Source organism: Pinus tabuliformis, chromosome 2_2, assembly GCF_031772625.1.
Source record: "Pinus tabuliformis cultivar Carrire ecotype Pingquan chromosome 2_2, CPIR1, whole genome shotgun sequence".
In the NCBI taxonomy this organism is placed as follows: domain Eukaryota; kingdom Viridiplantae; phylum Streptophyta; class Pinopsida; order Pinales; family Pinaceae; genus Pinus; species Pinus tabuliformis.
Window position 1 is genome coordinate 1,274,445,484 of NC_142300.1, and position 19,059 is coordinate 1,274,464,542.

At 37.0% G+C, this 19,059-nt stretch overlaps 1 protein-coding gene across 4 annotated transcripts in view; it reads right to left on the minus strand.

The window, feature by feature from the left end:
• LOC149198125 (uncharacterized) overlaps nt 1-19,059 on the minus strand; it is a 328,910-nt gene that overhangs the window by 245,385 nt on the left and 64,466 nt on the right. For all 4 annotated transcript variants that reach the window (XM_089406109.1, XM_089406107.1, XM_089406108.1 and 1 more), the window contains one exon: nt 12,906-13,006. In XM_089406109.1, the coding sequence (XP_089262235.1) occupies nt 12,906-13,006 (101 nt within the window). The remainder of the gene's footprint in view (nt 1-12,905; nt 13,007-19,059) is intronic.

Genomic DNA, 19,059 nt, shown 5'->3' on the forward strand with positions numbered 1-19,059 from the left:
ACATCATTTTGGCTTCATTTTGGAGGACTTATCTTACAATTTATAGCTATTTGGTGGGCTTGTCACCAAAGTTATTGTTATTTTGCACGTTAAAGTAAATTTAGGTGCATCTTAGGCTAATTCAAACTCTTAGAGACTCATATCAATAAAGTGAGATCTCATTTGTATCAAACATCATCACACACACCTAGATTTCTCTCTCTTGAGAATTTCACATTTCTTGGATGTCTATTGGAGCTTCTTTGATGCATTTCGATATTTTTGGGAGCTAAATCTTGTCTTCCCTGGATCCGCTATCATGATCTTGGTTTTGGATATATCTCTTGTTATCTTGTAAGTGTTTTTGTTGAAGATTTTTCATATAATAATGTCTAATGTGTGGAAATTTTGCAACTAGCTAGTTTTTCTTGTGCCCTAATTATTGAATATCATTGTAAAAATTGTTAGATTGCAAATTTGTGCATGTTACTCATTGATAACAAGTAGATGAATGTTCCTAGTGAATTAAAAAAAAAAATCTTCCATGAAAGTCCATTGGTCTTGGGTGGGCAAATGCTAAAGAGTGATAGCTAGGGCATCACAATTTAGCCTCCTTGAAGACAAATTTTAGCCGGATTTCGAATCACATAGACTCCATAGCCCAAGGGTAAGGCACTAATCCAAGCAAAGTGGAATGAGGAGCCACATATTTTACTTTTGGAGAAAAAGGAGAAATAAATATTTGAGAATATAGAATTATTTTGTAAGTGAATGTGGAGGCACTCAAAAAGGGGAACTCGACACCCCTTGAGAAAATCGCACTAGGAGAAAGAGAAGGAAAGAAGAGAGTTTGAACTTGTGGAGAAGGGGGACCCACCAAGGAGAAAAGGACCAACATTTATAAATAGCATATGAGGGCTCCATTTTTGCATCTTTTGCTCATCTATTTAAATCAAACTCTCTCTTGGAGGTTGTTCAACACAAGAGGAGCAAAGTTGTTTAGCTCAAGAGTTTCAAGCGAAACTCAACCTCATTTCACATAACTTCGAGTGTCTCCCTAGTGAGGCTTTGGGGAGTCGATTCCACGACTTCCATTGGGGTTTATTGCAGAGATTCCACTCAGAATTCCACATTTTCCAAGCGCAGAAGAACTACAAAGTGCATTTGGAGCAGCCTCTTTCCATTGCAGGTTCCGGGGTTTTGCAGATGGTTTTCTCTTGGTAGCAGGAGGAATTTGGCCCCAAATTTCAGAGCTGAGCTAGTGTCTTATTGTTGGGCCAAATTTCTCTTTTCTAGGACCTGCGCAGGGGTTGATAGACAAAGATTTCGCAGGGGTTTGGAGTAGGTGACTGCTGGGATTTTCAACTGGAAAGTTTTCCCATTTCTAGAGAATATTTGCACATAATTCTCAACTATTTGCAGGAGAATTTTTGCCATTTCCAAACAGTGTTCATCATGTTGGGCGCAGCACTGGGTGGCCAAGAAATTCGCACTTTTTAAGACATTCTGTAATGACCAAAAGTCATATACGCATCGGAAATATTTAAAATACTTCGTAGTCAAATACATCCATCGTAGGATAGTAAGTGTAAATTGCATATTATATAAAGAATTGATGTAGGATGATTACAATTGAAAATGAGGGTCCTATATATATATAGTCTAGTAAGTACCCTTTCACGAACAGTTATGTCCTTTAGGGACATACCTTTTCATTAATTGCTAACTAATTAATCATTAATCTTATTTGTTGTTTTTTACATTATTTGTGTTTATTTTTATATAAATGTAGTTCGTTACATTGCATTCCCCTTCAAAACGCTTTGTCCACAAAGCTTACTGATGAAGGATCGGTTCTCTTCCATTCATCTAAATATCTTCTTATTTTTGAGCTTTCAACTTAGTTGATACAAAACAATATGATGTTTTGAGCGATAGACAAAATTGTCATACTGAAAACGGATCAGACCATCCTAGATTAATCTTCTGGGAAATCTTCTAACCCTTGGAGATGTGTGGTGAATAGTTATCGTATGACTGGATTGAGCTTATTTCAGTATTCTTCGGAACATAAGTTTGTTGTTTATGTTCTGCGTGATATAGATTTGTAGATTTATTAAGGTGTCTACTCTTGTGATTCGGATGTAGATAAGGAATTTTTCTTCTTTGAACTTCCTTAAACATTTTTATGGCAGTTTCTTGATTTCCATCAGGTATTGTTGTTGTTGACTTAACTACTGAATCCTTATTTGGGGTGTCCTCTGTTTGAACGACAACCTCTGAGTACGTTTTTACTTCAATAGGGTTTGGATTTGCCTGAACTGTGAGATTAGTGGTATTGATGTTTGTTTCTTCAGTTTGGACTACTACATCTGGAGATTTTGATGCTTCCTTTGAGAAAAGTTCTTTGAACCCATTCATCAATGATTTCTTTTCACCCTTAAGTTTTTTAATCTGTTTGAGCAGATTTTGATTATGATTTTGGAGATGTAAACATTCCTCATTCTCTGAATCAACTTTATTTTGGCCTTCACGTTTCTCGTCTTTTAAACACTTGATTTGTTCTACTATTGTTTGGTTAAGGCTCTTTAAACGTAAATTTTCTTCTTCTTGTTCTAATAAACGCTCCTTGAGTTCCTTCTTTGACGCTTTAGCTTTCTTGACTTGTTCGAGTAGTTTTTCTTGGCGATCTCTAAGGCGCGAAATTTCTTTGTCTTTGTTGCAGATGACTTCTTCAAGCTCTTTTTGCTTCTTTGATATAGTTTTTTCATTATCTTGAAACATCAAGTCTGAGATATCCTTAAGGTCTTCTAATGAAGATTTTATTGATTTTGATTTACTTGTTATGTCTCAAAATGTGACCATCTTCCCTTTATATGGAAACATCAAAACTTGTTTCTCTATGTTTAACATGAATGTACCCAAATCCTTAAACCAGGGTTGATCGAGTATGATGTCAGTGTTTTTATCTGTCCTTACAACATGAAATTGAGATATGTACTCATAATGACCTATTGTCACTTGTAGATCACTAATTTTATACTCTTTTTGGTCAAAAATATTTTTCTTTACACCAATGCTTAGCTCTAGAATTAATAGTTGATTTTCCAAGTTGATGTTGATATAATTTTTATCGTTGCTTGGGTTGATGGCGACATTAACTTCTCTTCCTTAGATACTTCCTTTTAATGTAATTGCTCCATGATCTGTAACTGAAAACCCATTATAGGAAAACCTTTCTTCCTTTGTCATTTTAGAATTGAGCTCCATCATTTCTCCAAGACCCATAAATCGTTTGGAGAAATTCCACCCAGATTGTACTTTATTAAAATAATTAATATTTTTAATGGAGTTCCTAAGCCTAAACTTAGGAAAATTAAAATATTAATGGGTATTAATGAAAATATGGGTAAGGAGCTTCTAAGAGACTGTTATATAAAACTTAGTTAGTTAAGTAGTTATTAGGCAAAGGGCATGATCAAATATCATGCCCATTGACCAAGAGGCACCCAGGGCAGTATAAAGCCAAGGGCCTTCCACAAATTCTAATCATCTTCTATCTTTTCTAATAATAATAAATATGAATTTGCCAAATTTGTAAGTTGTTTGTGCCATTTGGTATCAAAGCAGGATGATCGTTGCCTTATCCCTTCCGTTTGAGGCCAAACTGCCTCAGTCGTCGTCTACGGTGTCCAGTTCAATCGCAGCATCCACACACTCAGTCGATTCACCACTTCACCATCGCGTACCAGCCGTTGTCACAATTCCACTGCTCCCTGTCTGCGTCAACACTTTCCCCTCCGTTGTCCCCGCATCCACGACCACGCACTCTCTACGTCCTCACTAGTCCCAACCACCCATTGCTATCTCCGTCGCATCTCCTGCCACTGATGTTCACCGATTGCTAGCTCTGATTCCCTGTTCTCTGTTCACTGATTTCTGACCCTCGTTCCTGACCACCCGTGACCCATGCCAACCACCATCCATTCCGCTCCCGTGCTTTCGGCTGCCAGTTCACCACTCGTTGTTATCTGTGCTCATCTGTCGTGCCTTATTTCGTTCACCCCACCCATTTCGTTGACTTCAATAAGTCAAGTCCCTTCATAAATCGATTCATGGTAGCGTTATTTGTTTGGTTTTCGTGGGTGGGTTTTATATGTTAGTGACTTATATAGTTATATGGATATATTGGGTTGACTATATAGTTGCTATATAAAAAAAAAAACAATTAAACTATTAAATTAATTTAATTTAATTATTATTTAAAAGAAAATTATAGTTCAAATTAAGGAAGAAAGTTAAGCTGGCGGACAAATATACACCCCCACAAACCCGTTCAATGTCGTCGATGACAATGACCGATTTCAGCAAAAAATTGATTGATCTTGAGAATAGGATTACTAGCCACTCCGATGATTTCAACCAAAAATTAGTCGATCTCGAGAGTAAGGTTACTGGACATTCCGACGACATCAAGAAGCTTCAGGATACGACAAATCGGATAGAACAACAACTTGGGAAGAACCATATCAAATCCGAAATGAATCATAATCAGACAATGGCAATGCTAACCATTTTGTGTGACAAAATAAAAATTACACCCAAACAACTACTCCAAGATGATGGAGGTAATCAACCGCACAATTCATCAGATTCTATAAATTCAGCAGATTCTCATGAAAAAAATGTCTCCAAAAAAATCATCCACACACCGTCAAGAAAATAGTAACGCGACTTTTTCAAATAAGTAGCTCTGGAATTCATTCGCCAATCAATACCCTATTTTCGCTCCACCATTAGCGACATATCAACGAAGAGCAAAAATCAAGCTACCCAAATTCGATGGTAATGAAAAATGCAACGTTGCGTGGCTGAATAAAGCAGAAAAATATTTCAAGATTTACAATATTGACAATATGATGACGAAAAGATTAGGCACGCTTCCATGAAAATGGAAGGCAAAGCATATAATTGGTATATGTGGTGGAAGAAAACGACACTTGCTATCAGTTGGCGAAAATTTAAGGATGTGTTCTTTAAAAGATTCCAAAGTGTAAAGGAAGAAGAGTTCTTTTCAACACTCATCAAATTGCGACAAAAAGGAGATGTGGATGAATACACTCAAGAATGGGAGACCTTAGCAACATGAGTACCTGAGTTATCAGAATCTCGTCTATTTCAATCATACATCTCCGGACTTAAACTCATCTACGAGTAGAACTTGAGCTTCATGACATTACGTCAACAGAAGTAGCAAGACAAAAAGCAAAAGTTGCTGAAAAGAAATTTGAACAGATATTGTGGTCAAAACCGGAAAAAGTATATTCGAGATGAAGAATGCCCCAATCTGTGAATACAGATAATACAAGATATGTTCCACCACATCTTCGTGAAGGCGAAAAAGCTAACATGGAAATGCAAAGGATAAAAGAAGGCAAATGCAAATGTTGTGGCGAGAAGTGGGACCCTAAATATAGGTGTGTTAAAGGATAAGAATAAAAGAACCTATATAACTGTGAAGCAACTAATGATTCAAACAGTGATGAATCAGACATAGAAGGAATAGAAGATGCCCTAGAATTCTCTCCAAAATTAGATGACGAAAGTATTCTGCGAGTGTCACTATCAGCTATGATAGGTATATCACAACCCCAGACTCTAAAATTGAAAGGACATATAAAGAAGAACAATGTAGTGGTTCTGATCGACTCCGGTAGCACCCACAATTTTTTAAATGCAGCAATGGCAAAGAGACTCAACATTTTCTCATTCCCCTTGCCCAACATGAAAGTGATGGTAGCCAACAATAAGAAGATTGAAAAGGTAGGGAAATGCCATAAGGTCAAATTGCAGATTCAAGACTTTAATTTAGAATCATCGTTCTTCATTGTACCATTAGGAGGAGTAAATGTGGTCTTAGGTATCCAATGGCTATGAACCTTAGGCACGTACTCCGCCAACCATCAAGAGCAGTTCATAAACTTTAACTGGGAAGGGCAGAGGTACAAGTTATACAGATTCCAAACACTAGAAAATCAAATCGTGTCATCATCCCAAATGATGAAAATAATTCGAAAAGGAGCACCAGCATATGTAGTACAACGTCACCAATTAGGAATGTTATCTGCAAAAGTGATCAGCAAAGAGTCACCAGAAGTACAAGAGCTAATTCAGAAGCATGAAAAAGTATTCCAAGACTTGCCCATGAAAATGCCTCTTAACAGGGAAATCGAGCATACAATAGAAGTCAAAGCAGGATTAGACCCCATCAACATCAAGCCGTATCAATATCCACATCACCAAAGGAACGAAATTGAGAGATTAATCCAAGACCTTTTAAAATGTGGGATCATCTCGAAAAGTAAGAGTCTGTATGTTGCTCCAGTGGTATTGGTAAGGAAGAAGGATGGATCATTTAGGCTATGCATTGATTATAGAGGATTAAACAAAATAACGATTAAAAACAAATTCCCAATTCCCTTTATCGACGAAATGTTGGATGAACTACATGGCGCAAAATACTTCTCAAAATTGGACTTAAGTTCAGTCTATTACCAAATCAAAATCAGATTGGAAGACATACCAAAAACAGCGTTCTGAATACACGAAGGTCACTATGAATTTAAAGTAATGCCCTTTGGGTTAACCAATGCACCAGCAACATTCCAAGCCACTATGAACGAGTTATTTCAATTTACAGTAAAACTTGGAAGGAGCAACTACAACATCTGCATAAATTTCTTACACTACTAAAAGAGCATCAGTTCTACGCAAAAAAATCCAAATGCACCTTTGGAAAGGAAGAAGTAGAATATCTCAGGCACATTATATCCCATGAAGGTGTAAAAGTGGACCCTAATAAAATCAAAGCTATAAAGGAATGGACCAAAGCAGTTAATATATCCAAGCTAAAAGCGTTCTTAGGATTGACTGGATATTACCGAAGATTTATTAAAAACTATGCACATATAACTACACCTCTAACAAACCTTTTAAAGAAGAATTCATTTCAATGGAATGAGGAAGCAGGAAGGTGTTTTGAAGAACTGAAGGAAGTTATGTCTAATGCCCCAGTATTGGCAACTCTAGATTTCTCTAAACCATTTATCATCGAGTGTGATGCTTCCGAATTTGGTATAGGCGCAATGTTAATGCAAGAAGGGCATCCAATAGCTTTTGAAAGCAGTAAGCTCAATAAAAGAGAACGTCTTAAGTCCACATACAACAAGGAAACGCTCGCTATTATGCACGCACTGGCTTGTTGCTTTGGGGTAGCATCGGATGTGCTCTAGCCACGAAAATTGGTGGAGAGGCTATAGCACATGAGATCTCCAAGACCCAGAAATGGTTTGGGCAGAATCTAACCAGTTTAGGAGATATTAAAATAATTAATATTTTTAATGGAGTTCCTAAGTCTAAACTTAGGAAAAATAAAATATTAATGTGAATTAATATAAAACTGAGTTAGAATGGTCCAAAAGTCATGGATCAAGCCAAATCTAATCTTAGTCGTTGATTAGAGATTTAATCTCGGCCGTTGATGGACCAACGAGAAAAGTATAAGAGGAGGCTTAAGGGTTAGTTGGAGGACACACCGAGAAAGATCAAGAACTCGATTTTCTGGGGCAGGGTTTGCTGAGGAAATTGAGTGAAGTGATTTGAGCTGCAGCTAAGGGGCAGTGAATACATAGCAGAGAGGCAGAGTTAGTACCGGGAGGATCAGCGCAGAAGCCGAGAGAGGTTGACGCAGAGCCAGCTAGAGGCCACGCAGAGGCAGCCAGGAGCTACGCAGAGCCAATGAGGGCCAGCGTGTGAGACGCAGAGGCTCCAGAGGCTGACGCAAAGCCCCGAGAGGCTGACGTTGGGCTGACGCTGGGCCAAAGAGGCTGACGCAGGCCTTAGAGGCAGCGCTGGGAGATTTTCATGGGACAGATTGGAGCTGGAGAGCTAGATAGGGTGACGCAGTGCCTATCAGGGTGACGCAGAGCAGCAAAAGCTATATTGTTGTTGTGGGATCGTTCATCCGGTAATTTAGCCGGAATATCTGTCTCCGACTGAGAGGTACTACTACCAAGGGCATTCTCTGTTGGGTGAGCCATTTCTAGCACCCTGGTTGTATTCTGAAACTACATAATAATAAAACCCTCTGAATAGTTGCACCAGTTTTCCCGCATTGGGTTTTTCCGGGGACATTAGTCCAAAAACAACGGTGTCACTTGTGTGCTTGTTTCTTTCAGTTGATGATCTGTATGTGTTGATATTGTACTTGTATTTATTTTCAGTATTTACATGGTAAATAACTTGTTAAGTAACTGAACAAGTACGAAGAAATAAATCAAATAGTACAGGGAGAATTTCTAACGGGTTAAACTTAGAAATTCCAACATGGCTAAGTGGAGACAATATATTTTGGGAAGTAAGTTCTCCATTCGAACAGACCATAACAGTCCCCAGCACCTCCTTCAACAAAAAACACTTTCTGAAGAACAACAAAAGTGGATTGAAAAAATTATTGCCTTTGACATGGAGATACTACATAAAAGGGGAAAGGGCAATGTAGTAGTAGATGCCCTGTCTAGGAAGGACAAAGAGCCAACATTACTTGCAGTCTCATTTGTTGTTCCCGAATGGCTTAATGAGATTCGAAGTGAGTATGCCAAGGATCCAAAAATAACTGCGATAATCAATAACCTTCCAGACAACTCAAAATTTGAATGGAAGAATGATATTCTATGGTACAAAGGAAGAATCTATCTAAATTCAAACTCCAAGTTTAAATCCAAGGTACTCAAGGAGTCACATGATTCATTGTCAGTCGGACATGTAGGATTCTTTAAAACTTACTACAATGCACGGCAATCATTCTTCTAGAAGGGGATGAGTCGCGATATTCAGAAATATGTAGCAGAATGCGATAAATGTCAAAGAAATAAAAGTGAAAATATTACAACACCTGGATTACTTCACCCCTTAAACATTCTGAATCAGAAATGGGAAGAAATATCAATGGACTTTATTGAGGGATTACCTGTATCTAAAGGCAAGGATAAGATCTTCGTAGTAGTCGACAGACTCACCAAATATGCTCACTTTATTGCAATGAAGAAATCAGACTCAGCTAAACAAATCGCTGAGACATTTTGCAAAAATATTTATAAATTACACGGTTTCCCGAAAGTCATTGTGAGTGATAGGATGCCAAATTTAAGGGTACTTTTTGGAAGGAATTGGTCAACCATATAGGAACCACCTAAATATGAGTTCTGCTTACCACCCTCAAACAGATGGACAAACAAAGGTTGTCAATAAATGTTTGGAAGCCTACCTACGTTGTTACGCTACAGAAAAACAAAATAAGTGGGCTCAGTGGTTGCATCTCGCTGAATGGTGGTATAATTCTACTTATCATACGTCAGCAAAAATGACTCCATTCCAAGCTTTGTATGGGTACGAACCTCCAAAATGGAAGGATCTAGCTACCGTCCAAACAAATCTACCAGCTGTTAAAAACCAACTAGAAGAAACCCAAAAAATCATCCAAACCCTAAAAGAAAATTTAAATAATGCAAGAAACCGTATGAAACAACAAGTTGACCGAAACAAAACCGAGAGAGAATTTGAAGTTGGAGAATGGGTATTTGTCAAGCTCCAGCCATACAAACAGTTGTCCTTGAAACAAAAAGGAAAAAATAAATTGGCACCGAAGTTCTATGGACCATACCAAATCAACAAAAAGATCAGCCAAGTTGCATATAGTTTAAGCCTTCCGGATAAAAGTCGTGTTCACAACGTCTTCCATGTATCTTGCCTTAAAAGGGCATTGGGCGACCATCAATCAGCACAAACAACGCTTCCATCCTTAGATGATGAAGGAAGGGTCATTTTAGAACCAGAAGGTATCATATCCACCAGAGAAAAGAAGCTTCGATCTCGTGTAATCAAGGAATACTTGATCAAGTGGAAGGACTTACCAGAAGAAGAAGCTTCTTGGGAGACTGAAGCATTTCATCAACAACATCCGTCGTTATGTATGCTTTGAGGACAAAGCATTTTCTAGGAGGAAGGCAATGTTATATAAAATTAGTTAGTTAAGTAGTTATTAGGCAAAGGGCATGATCAAAGATCATGCCCATTCACCAAGAGGCACCTAGGGCAGTATAAAGCCAGGGGTCTCCCACAAATTGTAATCATCTTCTATCTTTTCTAATAATAATAAATATGAATTTGCCAAATTTTTAAGTTGTTTGTGCCAGAGACGAGGATCAAGTCTAATTTAATCTTAGTTGTTGATTAGAGACTTAATCTCGGTCATTGATTTCTCAATGGGAAAAGTATAAATGGAGGCTTGGGGTTAGTTGGAGATGACACACAGAGAGATTGAGGAAATCGATTTTCTGAGGTGAGAAGTTCTCAGGAGGGAAATCTATTGGGGAGATGTTACAGCTGAGGGGTAGTGACAGTTCGAGAATACAGACAGAGAGGCAGAGAGAAGCTTGTGGAGGCAGCACAGTAACCAGGAGAGCTGACATTGGGCTTGTCTGGGCCCACACAGCCTTGACGCAGAGCCAGAAGGGCCAGCGCAAAGGGAGAGAGTTGCCTTCCACGCAGAGAGTCGAAACAGCCGAGGACGCTGGCGCAGTGGGCAGAAGAGCTGACGCAGAGCCTTAGAGAGCTCCACGCAGGCCCACACAATTACTGCGAAGGGGCAACGCAGTTGTAACCTGGGCCAACCAGTTTGGTTGCCGGATCAATTGAAACTACCGGGTGAAGTGAGGTAAAACTCACTCAGGTTTTCCGCCATTGTATTTCTCTATCACTGGTTTGTTGGGAGGGAAACCAGCATTTGTATTCAGAACTTCTGCTTAATAATAGAAAACCCTTAGAGCTGTTGCACCGGTTTTCTCGCATTGGGTTTTTCCGAGGACGTTTAGTCCAAAAATAAGTGTCCTTTGTGTGTTTGTCTCATTTATTTTTCAGTACTTGATCTGTATATTGGTGTAGGCTACAGTGTACTTGCATTAATATTTTCCGAATATTTCTGAAAATAACTTGTTAAATGAAGAACACAAGTAGGTAATCCAAATCAGTTTACTGCAGTAGTATTTATGACTTCTTCGATTCAGAAATTTTCACAGGTGACTGACAAAAGGGGACTCCTACGTAGAGAGCGGTGGCAAAGTGTGGCTCCTGTCAGGTGGTGGAGGGAAACAAGAGCAAAACGTTGTATGGTTTTATCAGTCGAGCGAGGACCCGTATCTGCAACATTGTGTTGTTGGCAATCAGGTACTTTGATGTGCATCCGGCAGTGTTTTGTTGGCGAGATACTTTTTTTACGATTTATTTTTCAATAATTTTTTTATATATATAAACTTTTGTTTTTTATAACCTTTTTTTTAATGTAATTTTTTTATTATATATATTTTTTTCCTAAAAGAAATTTATAATTTTTTTAATAATTATTTTTTTAATTCATTTTTTCTTTTTCTTTTTTCTTTTTTCTTTTTAATGGCCACAGACCTAGCAGCGAAACTGGCTGAATGGAGAACTTCCAAGTTGTAGTGAAACGCTTGAATTTTGACGACGACGAAGTTGATGGCCAAAGGTCTGGCCATCAGCCAACATGGCTCTGATTAACGACCAAACGTCATAAACGCAGAGGAAATATTTAAAATACTTCATAGAAAAATACATCCATCGTAGGACAGTAAGTGTAAATTGTATATTATATAAAGAATTGATGTAGGATGATTACAATTGAAAATGAGGGTCTTGTATATATAGTTAGGTAAGTACCCTTTCATGAACACTTATGTCTTTAGGGACACACCTTTTGATTAATTGCTAACTAATTAATCATTAATCTTATTTGTAGTTTTTTACATTATTTGTGTTTATTTTTATATAGGTTTAGTTCGTTACACACTCTGGGTCAGCGGGAATTAGCTTGAAATATTTCTGGGTTTTGTTGGACTGGGTGTGAGCAGCCTAAGCCTAATTTTTCAAAAAATTTGGAGCCGATTTGGGGGTCAAAATCACAATTCACCTCCACCACCACCAGCAGAGTTTTCTGGGCAGTGCGAATTGTCCAATTGAGCTATTTCAGTTGAAGATTGCACATTATTTCACCTGGGTGTTGCATGCTTGCAGTAGCAAGCCCAAGTTCCATTTTTCTTCCACTGATGTACTCATATTTCCAGATTTAATACAATGGCTCAGACTTTTGGCTCCATTATATGTGTATATGGATTTGTGGTTGTGTTATAAATTTTTCTTTTATTGTAGCTAATGCATGCATTTGATATTTACTGTTAATTCCTAGTTAGGAACATTACACCCCTACCTGTAGCTTTTCTTGATTTAAACTTGATCTGTAACACAATCCTACTGATTTTATCATTTATTCTTGAATCTTAACAGGATGAAAACCATCTAGACTGTGACACTCAAATGATCTATTGTTGAATATCCAATTATCTACTTAATATCATGGTCGTCTAAATCACATATTATATCATTGTATTTTCCATGTCTGGAACTTCCTATTCTGTTGTAAAAATACAGCTAAAGATGAAATCATATACATCCAAAGAGCACTTACATTGTTCTGTCAGTGACAATTGTTTTGTTTTCTAAATTTTTTTCTATGTGTGTGTGTGTTAGACATAAGCGATGTTTTCTTAGAAAGATCCAAATTGGTTCATATGGTTTCCTACATAGTGTGTGTTTTTTAAAAATAGTTCAACTTCAAAAACTATGCAGAAATATGATACAATCTAACTAGCAATTAAATTATAGAGAAAATAGAGAAAGATTAAGGAACAAACAAACGCAAGACAAGTTATTCAAGTCAATAATTCATTATTTTTCAATGGCTAAATTGGATTTGTTTATAATAAGCGTCAATGATAAATATAAATTAAACTTACATCACTTGTCTTTGAAAATCTCTGTACAAAAGAGTCTGGTTTGTTGCCTGTAGATAGTAACAACAAAGGGTCTCCAACACCATCAAACAGAAGAGGACCCACTGCAAAAGCACAATTTAATAAAGTTCAACAACTATGGAAAACATGAAGAGGTTGACTCCAAAAGCAATTCTCTCAGGATATCTACTGCTAATTAACGGTTGAGGAAAGGAATGTTACTTACGAATAAAGAACAATCCCCAAGAAGATTGCAAAATCAAGAGATGTTAGAATTTATCCTAAAAAGTAGTTAAGAAAATTGGCATGTGCTTCAGGTTGTCTACACTTAAAATACAGTATGTTATTGTCTTTACAACACGTAATCATATGCGAAAGGTAAACGATATATCATATTGATATTTGTACAGTACCAAGATGATGTATTATATTAGTCTCTGTACATTTATCTTTAGCACTCCTGTTACAACTCACACTCTATAAGATCCCATCTTGTGATTTTCATCACATTGATGGAGATTTGCTTCTTATTACCTGGAGCTGCTGGACCAACTTAGGACGGCTTTATCTTTATGGAACCATCTCTCTTCATGACATCACATCATTACTGGGGATCTTTGGTTGGGAGAGTTTCATTTTTCCTTGATTGGATGGTGATTGCGCTAGCTATTTGGTTCCCTTTTCATGGTTGCATATCTGATGGAGCTTTGGGGTTTGGAGTTCATGGCTTCACTTGATGCCTTGATTGATGGTTGTGGGATGCTCTTTGGTGCTATGGTGTATCATTGGTGGGTGATTCATGATTATGTTGTTCATCCTAAACACTCACAAATATGATTCTGGCATATGGTGGGGTTTACTAGGAGAGATTCTTCTATTTTCATGGTAAAAAAGCTTTTATGTGGTATGCTCCTCGTTGGCACATATGTGGAAGCAACTATAATATTATTTAAATGGGACCACTCCCCTTGGCTCCTTAAACTATATCCTCATGGCACATATATGAAAAGATGAATTAAATATTATTTATTGTGTTTTACCATGTGCTTGGATAATGACACACATGTGGCGACAATTAAATGTTATTTTTAATACACTAGATAGGCCATATTCTTCACCCACGCATCAATTCAACCCAAGGCAGTTGTGTGCTTTGTTTTGCTTAGAAGGATAATGGAAAGGACCATGATATGAAATCAATGGCACATATGTGGAGGAAGGTAAAAATAATTTGCTGTGGGTTCATCTTTATAAAGCCATGGATCATCATTTCCATAGGCACCTTGGTTATAAATTCATGGGTTCTCAAATTAAAAAGGGATGCCATACAAATCATATACCATGTAGCTGCCTTGTGTTATATCTCCATGCTACCATTAATAATGAAACTGTCCTCACGCATGGAGCCACCTTATATTATGTTAAAGTCATTTCATCCAATCATTGAAGGTGATTTAAGCTAAGCTTTGATTGGTTGGTTGCCAGATGGGTCCGTCTCATTATCATACAAGTTGTTTATCCATTAAAACCATCCCTTTTGTTCTGGTGTGACTTGACTAAAGGTGCCATACATGGAACATCCTCATTTATGGAGCCATGTTTCTTGTTAGAATTGAGGTAGCAATACTATATGGAGATCGATATTTCATTACTTCTAGAACATGAGAAACTTCATAAACAATTCTTTGATTTCTCATTGGCAGCACAAGCTTATGTGTATATGGGTCAATTCTTCTAGTCAAGGGGTTGTGTGAACCTTAGACTCATGAAGGCTACCAATTACTCTTGCAGCCACCACCATTTTAATAAAGACAAGCACGTTGGTTGGCTTATTTATGGAGGATGTACATGGAATAGGTACATATGGAACTGTTACCCCTCATTTCAACAAGGGTACATATTGATATATTTTCACTTTGCATAACACCATTGTAATCCAAATATATAATCAAAGTTCCCTAAGGTTACCTTGGCCTGTTATCTTCTCTATAATTATTCTAAAGCAAAATTCTTACTTCTTTGAGTGCCTCCCAGGCAAGAGCACCAAAAATGACTGTGTATGTGTGTTTTCATATTGTTTGGGTACACTCATATTACACAATAATTTAATCTATCAACTCAGAGGCTCATCTGATCTTCTGAGGCATTCAGTGCAGTATGCATAGAAAGAGGAATTTGCTTTAATCAAACCAACTATCATGCAATCTAATCTATGTGGTACTTGAAGTAAAAAAAGAGATTTCAATCATAAATTTAAATTAAAACATAAAGAAGGGAATCAACAATGTCCTTGATCTTTGGCCCTGTTGGTGGCACCTCGCATGGTAAAGTCACTGGGAGCAATGCACATGACTTTACCATTCAGCACTATTTATTAAGAGAGACCAATAATAAGGAAACATAAAACAGAGCACCAAGCATAATGAAATCTAACGATAAAATAGAAAAATAATTGCCAACAGATAATTGAAATCACACATAAATATGTACAAGTACAAATAGAACAATGCCCTACCTTGAGTGGGCCCCCTAAAGGTTTGGCCTGCGCAGGCCCTTATAAAATCACCAAAACAGTGTTACATCACAATCCACACATAAAAAATTAAGCTTCAACAAGTGTCTATATATATATATATATATATATATATATATATATATATAGGCCAGGCCCTTATAAAATCACCAAAACAGTGTTACATCACAATCCACACATAAAAAAATTAAGCTTCAACAAGTGTCTAACTCTATATATATATATATATATATCGTTTTAACTTTTGTCACTACTACAAAATAAGAGTTTTCACATATAATACGAACACGACTTTTCTCGAGCCTGAGGCAATTACAACACATATATGAGAAGGGGGGCCTGTTGGCTCCATAAATGGAGCAGCAAGGCCCCTCAAAACTCTATTACAGTTTCAAGACAATCATACAGAATTAAAACAGTTACAACTTTTAATTGGCCCTGTAACTTGATTGGTTGTAACTTGTAACAGCCAATCACTGGTTCAGATATTGACTGAACAGGTCATTAAACTCCCCTACATCAGTTGGTAGATTCGGATGCAATTTGTGGATCACAAGCCTCTCCAGCTTCTTGTGGCTTTGAAGCGTCAATACAGTTATGCAACTGTGAGGTAGTTCAAACCAATACTCTGTTCGACCTGTACAATGATTATGCATAATTAAATATACAGACACGCTGATGCACAACCATCGGAATGTTCAACGAGATCCTTGCAGCCATGTCTGAGAATATTCTCAGCAATCAAACCCTCGCCATCTTTTCTGGAAATAATCTTGATGATAAAACCCTTGTAATCATTCTATGGTATTGTTCAAGGGTTAGTTCCCTATGAAGGCTTGGTAGGTATGAACAGTAACTAAGCCTGTGTGTTGAGCTGGAAAATGAACCTGTAAGCTTTAAGCATAAGCATAATAACTAAGCCTGTGTGTTGAGCTGGAAAATGAACCTGTAGGTGACCATCCTTGTAATAATCAAATTAGCAAAGCCCATATGCAACCATAACATATTATATACAACAATATAAATAACCTCAAAACACATTTTAATTCTAACCAAAACAAAAAATAAGACAGCAAATGGCAATTATATATACATTTGAGCAAAATCACAATAACGATAAAGAAATGAGTCTTAGGCACAATAGAAGTGTTGGAAATACTAAGAGGGGGATAAATCAGTGTTTCACTTCAATTAGTTAATTTATAATCTTGAGAGCATTAAATTAACATTGGCATTAAATCGTGAATAGTTAACAACACCATTCAACAATGCACGACATCAAGACAAAGATTTTAGGTGGAAACCCTTTTGGGAGAAAAACCACCAAACGCTTCTTACTATTAGTCTTTAAAAATTTATATCAATAGGAAGTTCCAACTTCTAAGGTTCTCAAGCAACAACTAGAAGGAGGCTCCAACCCCGTGATTTATTAGCTCCAACTGAAAGGGTGTTGAGGTTTTTTCATTCCCCTAATCTTCTTGCTTTTGTTTTCTTCTCCAAACCTTCTTGTACCTAATACTAGAGTTCTCCTTCATGGAAGATTTCATCATGTATCTACAATCACGAGCTATATGTCCATAGTTATGGCATTTAAAACACTCTATATGGTACCTAAATGCAATGTCACATGGTTTGGGTTCGAGTTCCAATTCGGAAATGATTAGGTTCGATTTGAGTTCGAATTTTTTGATGAGGTTCAGATGAGGTTCACCATTAGGTTTGTGTATATATATATATAGTAAGAAATTAACATTAGTAAACATCAAAAATGCTATCACGGACTGAAAACTGCAAAGATAAATTACAAGCTTGAGTTGTGACATAAAGTTATGAGTTTTGATTTATGGACTTGATCAATGGCTATGAGGTTCGATGAGGTTCGCTGAGCCTCAACATTTTTTTAAAGTTCGTGAAGAATTTCAACCCCCACTCTGGTTATCAGTTTTCCTTATCACTCCATGCATTTAGTTTTAAATCTAAGCATGATAAAAATTCTAAAATCTGGAAATGACAATATTTTCTAAAAACACAAATTTAGAGATTTCACAACTGCTGAAATTGCAAAAATAAAACATAGCAAAATTATGACAGCCACACACAGAAAATAACACAGTGATTTTTGGTCAATGTGACCCTGGAAAAACCCCCTACAACTCTTGGGGAAAACCAGTTTGAGAGCTCTTCTTTATTTTTGAAAATGCTTTTACAGAGAAACTGAAATACACAGTAAAAATTCCAGCAAACCACAAATTACAACTTATCTCAATTTCTGTACTTGAACTCCACCTCGAAAAGCGTGCCAATCAGCAAACAACCAAAACAGAAATTTTTACAGCAATAAAACAGCATTAAATGTTGCACGGCCAGCCTCAGAAAATATGCCCAAAACTTGTTGTATGAACTGTATGGACCATACGGATTTCAGCAGTACGGCTGCCTCGAAATTTGTTCCCAAACAACTGTCCCTCTTCCTCGATTTTTGTGTTGTCCTTCTTCCTCGATTTCTGTGCCTTTCTCCTATTGTACGGTTTTGCCTTGGGATGCATGCCAATAAATGTTGTTGTCCAAATTTGCTGAAATTTATTCTTGTTGCTCTCCTTCACTTCCTCACTGCTCAGAAATTTTCTCCTTGCTCTCTCTTCTCTTTCTCTCAAATGCTCATGAAAGAATGAATTGATCTTTTCCTTTTCTCTTCTCCTTTTATTCTCTAAATGATCTTTTGGGTTACCCTAAGATCTAATGGTTGAGATTCTCCTTGCTCTCTCTTCTCTTTCTCGCAAATGCTCATGAAAGAATGAATTGATCTTTTCCTTTTCTCTTGTCCTTTTATTCTCTAAATGATCTTTTGGGTTACCCTAAGATCTAATGGCTGAGATTCATTTAGATCTAGAGATGAGAATAAATGTGCATTTAATTCTCACTTTCTATTTTTCAACTCACCCACTTAAATAAAGACCCACTTAGCCTTTTATTTCCATAGTCACTTTTTCACTTTCTAATTCTTCATTGACTTTAATAAAGTCACATTTAAATTAGAATGTAATTTTACCACTTATAAAGTCACTTTTAAATTAGAATGTAACTTTACCACTTATAAAGTCACTTTTAAATTAAATTGACTTTACCACTTATAAAGTCACTTTAGGAGAAAAGTAAAAATAAATTTGGACACTTTTCCCTAGGCCAAAGATCAAAGCCTTAGGGAACCAGTTATCCTCTGGTACCCAAATTTTAATAGTTTGCCAAAATTCGAACCTCAAGGTTAAAGTTTGATGAACCTTGTGACATAGCCTAAATGATGGAGCAACTGACATATACTTGACGAAGATATTTGAATATTTGTCTTGTGTTCTTGCAAGCTTGCTTCTAGGGTTTTGATAGTATCCTTGATAAGCATACCTATCATAAATTTTGCAATCCCTAGCCATATGCCCGAAGTTAGAACATGAGAAACAATAACCATTAAACATACTAGGGTACCTGGATGAGATGCCTTGTCTTGATGATCTTTTGTAGACATTCTTCCTTGAAGGAGGTATAGCCCTTTGTTGATCCTTGCCCTTGATTACTTCAGCATTAATTCTTGGAGCAGCAACATTTCCACCTTCCTTTTGTTCTTTGCCT